The 10,747-nt window shown below is 42.3% G+C and overlaps 1 protein-coding gene across 1 annotated transcript; it reads left to right on the top strand.

Moving 5' to 3' along the window:
* Positions 1-973: 973 nt before the first annotated feature.
* ankk1 (ankyrin repeat and kinase domain containing 1) lies at positions 974-10,528 on the top strand. Its single transcript, XM_046296485.1, has 8 exons — positions 974-1,268; positions 1,559-1,841; positions 2,060-2,211; positions 3,794-3,852; positions 4,031-4,186; positions 7,217-7,329; positions 8,442-8,472; positions 8,840-10,528. Exons 1-8 carry the CDS (start codon positions 1,084-1,086, stop codon positions 10,108-10,110), a joined length of 2,250 nt encoding a protein of 749 aa, XP_046152441.1. The 5' UTR covers positions 974-1,083; the 3' UTR covers positions 10,111-10,528.
* Positions 10,529-10,747: the final 219 nt, after the last annotated feature.

Raw genomic sequence — 10,747 nt, 5'->3', positions numbered from 1 at the left:
AACAATTCCCATTCAAATCTGTCAGTTTAAGCTAGAGATACTGTATCACTTGTTCTGCATTGGATGCATCTCAATCCACCACCTCCGCCTATGTAACACTTCCGCATCTGCAGTGAAGGGTGAGAGGCGTTTGTCAGACCATGCGACATTCTCACAAAATCATCTATAGCTTCTGAAGGGCCTACAATCTTTTATGACCCATCAATGGAAAGATGAGACTCTTACGAACATGATGGTGTTCTCTGTTTACCTCCACAAGTGCATTGGGACTCGTCTGAAGTCGATACAGCCGATCTGACAACTTCTGTCTGTAGCGTCCAAACAGCTGGGCTACACACTGATATGACCCCTCTGTGTAAAGGTGAGACTCTCACCAACACGTACTTGTCGGTTGTTTTGCTCTAGGGAAGTATACAGTATGTGGAGACTGTTTAGGGGAAAAAAACAAGGTGTTAAATACATGTTAAAAAAAATATATATATTTATTTATTTTTTTTAACATGTATTTAACACCTTATGTATATATATTTTTTTAACATGTACTTAACACCTTATGTATATATATATATATGTATATATATATATATATATAACATTTCCCGATCTTATATCTTTCAGATTTAGGATAGACACTTCAGAACAAACTTCCATTCGATTTTTGGGAGGGAACTATCTTTTGTTCCTCTATTGTGATTGGTTGATACTCTGTCAAACACTGTCAAACACTCATGCGCAAATGCTCATCACAGCACCTGAGTGAGTATATACACTACAGCATTCCAGGTATCAGAGCTATCTGCTTTATCAGGTTTCCTTCCCGCTCTCTGGTGGGAACCTAAGCAATTTTCTTGGCAGATAGCGCAGTGGAAACCGGTCTTGTTACATTGCTATGAAAACATGGCTCCTCCCACAACCCATAGTAAACCACAATCGAGTCTTAGACACACTTGTTTGCTGCCTCGCCTCCTCAGTAGTTGTCTACACACTTCATGGACAAGGGTGACCCCGCGGAGAAATTATTCTGAGTTTGTGTGAGATTTGAGACGGTGTTGTGACACACAGGAGGAGCTCTGCCCCCCCCCCATGGATCGTGTTGAAGGGGGCCTGGAGAAGTTCAGGATCTTCAGGAAGGATGACTTTGAGGCTGACTGGATTAAGGTGACAGAACGCAGCTTTGGCCAGGTCTACAGAGTGAAAGTCAAGCTTTGGAGGGAAAAGTGTGCCCTGAAAAGCTCCAATACCACCCTTACTGGCACCAGTCTCTACAGGTATGGTTAATGTGGCTTTATTACAGGCCTAGAAGAGATACTCTAGATCAGAGCAAACATTTCACAGAATAAATCACATCATTTTTAATGGAATAACAATCACTAAAAGGGAGCACATTTGGGAGTTTGGATAATTAGCCGTTTGCAGTAGTGGTCTAATTACTGGGAAAATAAGTGTGTTAGATTAGAACGGTTGAATGTGACAACAAAAATCTTTGGGCTGAGGCTGCTCAGGTGTGTAAAACAAACCTGTCAACTCCTCCTTACACTTATCTTTTCTTTATTTGTAGGAGAATGATAGAGGAAGCATCCAAGATGGAGAAAGTGACATTCAAGTACATTGTGTCCATCTACGGGGTGTGTAATGACCCTCCCTCCATGGTGATGGAGTACATGAGTAATGGCTCCCTGGATCGTCTCCTCACCAGCCACGTGTTGATGTGGCCCAAGAAGTTCAAGATGATTCACGAGGTCACCATGGGCATGAACTTCCTTCACAGCATGAACCCTCCACTTCTCCACCTGAACCTGAAGCCTTCAAACATCCTTCTAGACGATCACCTCCACATCAAGGTGAGAATAGCTCCACAGAGAGACTGGTAATGCCGTTTAAGCAGCTATTCCTATTTTTTTTTAAGTGTAATGAGCGAGACGAGGGTCCTTATTGATATCTTGACTATTTTGTTAATTAGGCATGCAAACATTAAAAAATGTAAGGTTATATCTGAATAAGAGTTCAGTGGTACGTACGCAGTAATGATTATCTGTCTGAAGAAAATTTCCCTCCAAAGATTTCAGATTTTGGCTTAATTAAGTGGGAGGAGGCTGGGAACAAGAAGGAATTCATTGAAAACTTGACTGCGAGAGGAAACATTTTCTACATACCTCCAGAGACATTCACCCTGTGCCCTGAGCATCCGGGAACCAAATTCGATGTTTACAGGTGAGGTAGTTGCCAAGGGCAAATTCCTACAAACTCACACATAGGCCCACTATAGAACAGTGTTAATAGGCTAGTTTTCTCTCTCTCTGTAATAGAAACATTATGATTTACTAACTAGATATTTCAATCATTTGTTCAGTATTTGATCCTAAAGTCATAGATTTTTTCAATATAGTTTCTAATGAGGTATAATCTTTGATAATGTCATTTAGATTTAATGTACTCTGAACAAAAATATAAACGCAACAGGTTCAGTGTTGGTCCTTTGTTTCATGAGCAGAAATAAATGAGCCCCATATGCACAAAAATGTTCCATATGCTCAAATGTTGTTCACACATTTGTTTACATCCCTGTTAGTGAGCATTTCCCTTTTGCCAAGACACTCCATCCACCCGACAAGTCTGGCACATAAAGAAGCAGATTAAATAGCATGGTCACTACACATGTGCACCTTGTGCTGGGGACAGTAAAAGGCCACTCTAAAATGTACAGTTTTGTCGTTGTAATTGACTTCAGTGGGCAAATGCTCACCATGCTGGAGAAGTGTGCTCTTCACAGATTAATCCTGGTTTCAACTGTACCGGACAGATGGCAGACAGCGTGTATGGTGTTGTGTGGGCAAACAGTGTGCTGATGTCAACATTGTGAACAGAGTGCCCCATGGTGGTGGTGGGGCCATGGTATGGGCAGGCATAAGCTACGGACAACAAACAAAATTGCATTTTATCGTTGGCAATTTGAATGCACTGAGATATCTCACACATTAAGCATGTTTGGGATGCTCTGGATTGACGTGTACGACAGCATGTTCCAGTTCCTGCCAATATTCAGCAACTTTGCACAGCCATTGAAGAGGAGAGGGACAACATTCCACATCCTGATCAACTATATGCGAAGGAGATGTGTTGTGCTGCATGATGGTGGTCACACCAGACACTGACTGGTTTTCTGATCCACGCCCCATCTTTTAAAAAATGTCACTAACAGATGTATATCTGTATTCCCAGTCATGTTCAGCTATGAAAAGCCAACTGACATTTACTCCTGAGGTGCTGACCTGTTGCACCCTCTACAACCACTGGGATTATTATTATCTGACCCTGCCGGTCATCTATGAACGTTTGAACATCTTGGCCATGTTCTGTTATAATCTCCACCCAGCACAGCCAGAATGGACTGGCCACTCCTCAGAACCTGGTTCTTCTCTAGGTTTCTTCCTAGGTTCTGGCCTTTATAGGGAGTTTTTTTTAGCCACTGTGCTTCTACATCTGCATTGCTTGCTGTTTGGGGTTTTAGGCTGGGTTTCTGTACAACACTTTGTGACATCGGTTGAAGTAAAACAGGTTTTATCAATACATTTGATTGAAATTTGATTGATGTGAAATCCATAGATTAGGGCCTAATGAATGTATTTCAATTGTCGGATTTCCTTATTATGAACTGTAACTCAGTAAAATCATTGAAATTGTTGATGTTGCGTTTATATTTTTCTTAAGTGTTATTAGATACACGGAGAAAGAACCACATTGAAGTTATCCTGTCCGGTCAGTGTAGTCTTACGTGTTCCTTGTTTTAATTTAGCTTCTCTATTGTGATGTGGGAAATTCTGACCCAGAAGAGACCTTATCAAGCTGGGAAACGTGAGTAGTGGTAATGCATTCTGATTCAAGTATCAGATTTTCAAAAAATCAAATCACATACAGAGTAGTCTTTGACAAAGTTCAAGTAGTTAAACTATATAAGCTTATAATCACATTGAGAGGTCATTTTTGAAAATCATCTCTCATCTGACAAAACATATAACTTCCTGTGTCACAGGAAGCAGTATAACGACAGTCCTGATGAAGGTGTCATTGGGTAGAAGGCCAGGCTTGGAAAATATCCCTGATGACAAGCCACAAGAATGTGAGCAGATGGTCACAATAATGCAACAGTGCTGGGATCAGGATCCCAGAGAGAGGCCAGACTTCTCAGGTAATACTTCACCTGATTCCAGATCTGTTTGTGCTGTAAAATACTGTAGAGTATAATAGATGCGTTATTGTCCATTTGGTTAAAAATAAAATTAGTATTCTGCTTTTTTCCCTACCTCAGACACACCCACATGTTGAGAGGCACATGGTCAGCCATTGTGCAGTGCAAGATGGAGAGATATATCTGTTCTTACAGAATTCTCCCTGTACACCAAGTCAGAACTGTAGGATAAATAATGTGGGCATATATGCAGACAATGAAAGCTCTTACAATATTAGATGATTACGTTTCTCTAAAACAGGCTATAGGCTACATGTGCACGTGCACCACCAAGTCAGAACAGTGGCAAAATTAAGATTATTAGCGTGAGGTACACGGGCTACTAACAGCTTACTACAAAACATACACTTGGAATTACTTTATTAGCTACAGTATACATATCTCCCTGGCATATTACATCATTTATGCAGCAGCATACAATACATTTTGGACTTGTTGTGCTGTGCTTACTTCCTTCCAAACCACTCATTGTTGAATTTGAAATTTTCAACTTGTTGTGTAACGTTTGTGTCAAATGGCCGATGAGCACCAATGCATTTTATCTATCATTTCTCTTCATTATTTGACAAGAATTTAAAAGGATTTGCCAGTAGATATTTAACTTGATTCATGATGAAGACTGCTAGCTAAGATTTTGAAAGTATGATGTTATCATGATCAGTCCAATCAAAGCTACTGTATATATATATAATGTGATTTGATGTCATTTTATCTGTGGCCAATGACCTTGAGCCTTCTTGGATGGGCACTTCTAATGTAACTCTATGTCAGCACCCAAAGGGCTAGAATTGTCGAGGTCTCCCCCTAGACTTTGCGGTAACGTAGTATCCCCATGAGTGACAGAACACTGAGCCAATCACGGTGCAACGTTCCATATTTTTTGCTGGCATGCCCCACCACCACAGAAAGCACTGAGCTAGGCTGAAACACCTGCATGTTGGAGCTGCTTAACAAAAAAGAGACCACATGTAACGGCGTTCGTCTGTTGAAGGAAGAGAGTCGGACCGAAATGCAGCGTGTTTGTTACTCATGATCTTTAATGAACGAAAACGAAATGATACATGAAATAACTCAATGTAAAAACAACAAACGGAATGAGAAACCTATTACAGCCTATCTGGTGAACACTACACAAAGACAGGAACAATCACCCACAAAATACAAATTGAAACTCAGGCTACCTAAATACGGTTCCCAATCAGAGACAACGAGAATCACCTGACTCTGATTGAGAATCGCCTCAGGCAGCCAAGCCTATACAACACCCCTAATCAGCCGCGATCCCAAATACTACAAACCCCAAAACGAAATACAACAACAAAACCCCATGTCACACCCTGGCCTGACCAAATATATAACGAAAACACAAAATACAATGACCAAGGCGTGACACCATATTTGAATGCGGCTTCATTAACTTAATGATTTTTTTAACGTTGTTTGCAAACTGATATGTGATGCATATTAATGCCAAAATAAGATGCAAAACAGGCAAGCCCAAAATGTGGAGCTCTAACCCAGCTGCCCTGAATGACGGGTCACCAATGCTGAGGCCAGATCCTCAGACGGGTTGCAAAGGGAGGGTATATTACTGGTAACTTTGTCAATTTCCAGTAAACTACCAGAATGTTGGTAACTTTCAAGGATGTTATGGAATTTTCATCACATGACATCAAGTGGCCTTTTTTGGGTACTTTAGATTATCACAAGGGTCTTTAATTAACTTAATAGTGGGACTTATCTGTCCTACTATTGTTTGTGGAGTTATGCTCTGATGTATTTTGCCTCCAGCACCTTCACTATTTGGTTTTCACATGTAAAATATATAAAATTATAAAATAAGACGATTTTTAAATAAAAAATGGAGCGACAAAGCTGTAATGGACACAGATATAAAAATAAAATGAATACTTATATGAATGCATTTTTTAAAAAGGTATTAAGGTACAAAGTTTTTTATTTTTATTTAACTAGGCAAGTCAGTTAAGAACAAGTTCTTATTTACGCTGACGGCTACCCCGGCCAAACCCTAACACGGACAATTGTTCACCGCCCTCTGGGACTCCCAATCACAGCCGGTTGTGATAAAGCTTGGAATTGAACCAGGTTTTGCAATGATGCCTCTAGCATTGAGATCCAGTGCCTTAGACCGATGCTCCACTCGGGAGCACTTAAATTACCATAGATTGCCATAGATGTCCTGTTAATTACCAAAATTACAGAAAATGATGATAACTTTGGTAAATTACCGGTAGTTTATTTACCCAGTGCTCAGACATCACTGCATCTGTTTCTGCATGAAGATCATAATTATCCTGTCCAGGGCTTGTACTCTGTCAGCTTTCTGATTGTAGACTTTGAGGAGACTCAGAGAGACTCGGAGAGCACATGCTCTGTTCAATGTAATGCTCACTGATGTGAGATGCCTTATTGTAATATTCTAAAATAAACTCAGATAAGATTGGATCATTTACAAAAGCTGTAGGCAAGCAATTAAGGCAAAGGATTAAAGTGCCATGTTAACGAATACTAATAAACACCATGTGTATGCATAAACTGCCACATCGAAATGAGCAACATTACTAAGCAATTTTCCATATTACAGCATTATTACGCATAAGAATAGGTTATCTGCATTCTACTTCACATGTCATAAAATGGACACCGTAAATCTGTATGACCAAAAGTGTGCAATCGTTTCAGGGTAATTGTTCTTCATCTTCAGTGCCCTTTAGTATTGTGTTGACTATAGCAGTTACTGTATAATATGACAAGTTTTAATAAAACTACAGTGCCTCATGGATTTTACAAACAGAATTGTAAAAAAAATAGCATACATTATTCACACGTTTACACATCTTGTTAACATTTTGAGTATGACGGATGCATGCACTGCATCAATCAAATCCCTTTGAATTTGAGAATATGTTTTTAATGACCAAACCTCTTTGTCTGTTTGTTTATTTCCAGACACTGTTCGAAAGACAGAAGCTCTGAGCGACATCCTGGGAATAGGTGGATGTAGCAACGGGGATAAGACACACAAACCTGATTATACCATGCTGTCGTCCAGCTGCAGGAGAGTGAGTGATCAGTGCTGCATCCTCCATCAATGTTGAGATAACAGATACAGCATCCTCCATCAATGTTGAGATAACAGATACAGCATCCTCCATCAATGTTGAGATAACAGATACAGCATCCACCATCAATGTTGAGATAACAGATACAGCATCCACCATTAATGTTGAGATAACAGATACAGCACTCACCATCAATGTTGAGATAACAGATACAGCATCATCCATCAATGTTGAGATAACAGATACAGCATCCACCATCAATGTTGAGATAACAGATACAGCATCCTCCATCAATGTTGAGATAACAGATACAGCATCCATCATCAATGTTGAGATAACAGATACAGCATCATCATCAATGTTGAGATAACAGATACAGCATCCACCATCAATGAGATAACAGATCCTCCATCAATGTTGAGATAACAGATACAGCATCCATCATCAATGTTGAGATAACAGATACAGCATCCTCCATCAATGTTGAGATAACAGATACAGCATCCATCATCAATGTTGAGATAACAGATACAGCATCCTCCATCAATGTTGAGATAACAGATACAGCATCCTCCATCAATGTTGAGATAACAGATACAGCACTCATCATCAATGTTGAGATAACAGATACAGCATCCACCATCAATGTCTGAGATAACAGATCTACCTCCATCAATGTCTGAGATAACAGATACAGCATCCACCATCAATGTCTGAGATAACAGTCTGTCCTCCATCAATGTTGAGATAACAGATCAGTCCACCATCAATGTTGAGATAACTGTCTGTCCACCATCAATGTTGTGATAACAGATACAGCATCCTCCATCAATGTTGAGATAACAGATACAAAGCTCTCAAACAAAGTCTGCCTGCCTGCCTGCCTGCCTGCCTGCCTGCCTGCCTGCCTGCCTGCCTGCCTGCCTGCCTGCCTGCCTGTCTGTCTGTCTGTCTGTCTGTCTGTCTGTCTGTCTGTCTGTCTGTCTGTCTGTCTGTCTGTCTGTCTGTCTGTCTGTCTGTCTGCCTGTCAACATTAATAACAACATTAACTTGTGGATGTGCTGCTATTATGATGACTACCATTAACCCTTTTTCATTATATCTCCATTAAGAAATCCACGTGGTCACTCGCCAACCCTCCAGGTGAGTGCATGGGGAAAACTCATGTTCCGTTTGTCTCAGTGCTTCTAGGGCTGACATTTAAAATGCAATTCTACCAAGTGTTTTCCACGTATTGAAAACTGGAGAAGGTGTAGCTTTGGACCATGTGAAAAAAAATGCTTATTTAGCTCTGGCTCTTTGACTGAACAAAATGCATTGGAGGAAAGCCATGTCTCTTTAGACTAAGCCAACTTGTATGCAAATGCATGCACTCTTCAATGAACCATGGCTACTGCCACAATCAAATGAGGCAGCAGACATATTGTTATACTGTATCAGATTGATTTGCATTGGCAATACCTCTGCCTCGGTGTCTTATCTGGTTTATGTTGCTTTTTGACATTCACAGACACGAGCAACACCAGGGATGACATTCTCAATATTCTATCAAGGAAAGACTTTGAAAACTTCAGACAGGCCCTTAGGAAGGAGCATGTGTCTATGCTCTTCAAAGACAACAACACTCTTCTCCACTACACAGTGGTTAGTGGTGACACGGAGAGTGTGAGGCATGTCTTGAGTCTTGGTGCGGAGGTAAACTCACAGAGCGTCAAAGGATACACCCCTCTCATTGTGGCTGTGCTCCACAAGTTCCACGAGATATGCTCCTTACTGACGGAGCACGAGGCAGATGTTAAACTTGGAGATGGGGACCAGTGGACTCCTCTGCACTTTGCCGCTCAAAGCGACGACAGCAGAATTGTCCGTCTGCTACTGAACAGTGGCGCCCAGCCTAGCGTTAAGGAGAAAGCCGGGTGGACGCCGCTTCACCTGGCCACTCAGAACGGCCACGAGAACGTTGTGCGTCTCCTCCTGACGCGGATGGGAAGCGCCGAAGAGCATGAGGAGGTCCACGGGAGGACGGCGCTCCACGTGGCGAGTGTGTACGGCCACCTCGCCATCGCCAAGCTCCTGCTCAGTAAGGGAGTTGACCCCAACGGGATCGACCACTCCCTGACCACCGCTTTACACCTGGCAGCCGAGGAGGGCCACAACAGGGTAGCCAGGCAGCTGGTGACAGCTGGCGCCGATGTCAACTCCCTAGACAGCCGGCACTACACCCCATTACACTTCGCCGCCCTCAAGGGACACACGGGCATCTGCAGGCTACTGTTGGGCAACGGGGCAAATCCCGACCCCAGGACCCTCCAGGGTTGGACGCCCATGCACTTGGCGGCGCTGAAGGGCCACGCGACCACCGTGCTGGAACTAGAAGCCCACCAGTGCTCTATGGACCTGCCAGGAAAGGGTGGCTGGACACCCCTCCATTTGGCCTGCCACCACGGGCAAGAGGAAGTGGTGTCCAAGCTGCTGTCGGCCAAGGCCAATCCCGACATGGCAGAGGATAGCGGCTGGACTGCGCTCCACTTGGCGTGTAACGGCGGCCTTTTCTCCAGTGTGCTCCAGCTCATTTCGCATCGGGCCAGCGTCAACGCTCTGAACAAGAGCCAGACCACCCCATTACATCTGGCTGCCCAGAACGGCAGTGTTCCCATTATCAAAGCCCTGCTAATGAACGGGGCAGAGAGGAGTAGTAAGGACTCGACAGGCTGCACAGCCCTATCCCTGGCCAGGAAGTGTCAGAAAGAGGAGGCAGTGCAGCTACTGGAGGACAGTTAGTGAGCCTTTCACACTACTGTGCCGAACCGAACCGAGCCGCACCAAACCAAGCTGTACTGAGCTGGTCTGGTTACATATCCACCGTTGTTGCTGGAATTGTGCTAAAAATAGTAATGTGAGAAGAAACCAGTACAACTTGTTTCGGGTTGGCAAGATAGTGTAAAAAGGGTACTAGAAAGGCGTGTTGAAAGATAACTCTGGACAGGGTAACACTGATGTCAGGCTTAGTGACTAAGAAGTACAGTATATCACTGTTGGGAAAAGTGTATTGATACTCTATTGATTTATGACTCTACGGTATCGACGCTGTAATTAGGAATGTTATTCTGAAAGCTCAATATTATATGACATTGTTATGTTAATTTAAATTGTAAGGATGACCTTGCTGTCTGTTGTCGACATCTATAAATATGTAATTATGACCACGAGTGGATTATAAAATCATTTTTTCATTAGCTGGCAAATAGTGAAGGTTTTTCATTCTACTCACTGTGGTGACCAACCAAGAGCACTATATCTTGTGCAAGACTAAGCTGCCAGGTTGACACATTATATTGAATAGAACTATAATGCATTGAGAAATATATTTGCATATACTTATGTTCCCACTTCCATGGCACAGGTGACCAAACATTTT

The sequence above is a fragment of the Oncorhynchus gorbuscha genome, linkage group LG13 (assembly GCF_021184085.1).
Source record: "Oncorhynchus gorbuscha isolate QuinsamMale2020 ecotype Even-year linkage group LG13, OgorEven_v1.0, whole genome shotgun sequence".
Classification (NCBI taxonomy): domain Eukaryota; kingdom Metazoa; phylum Chordata; class Actinopteri; order Salmoniformes; family Salmonidae; genus Oncorhynchus; species Oncorhynchus gorbuscha.
This window is presented reverse-complemented; position numbering and strand designations above follow the sequence as displayed.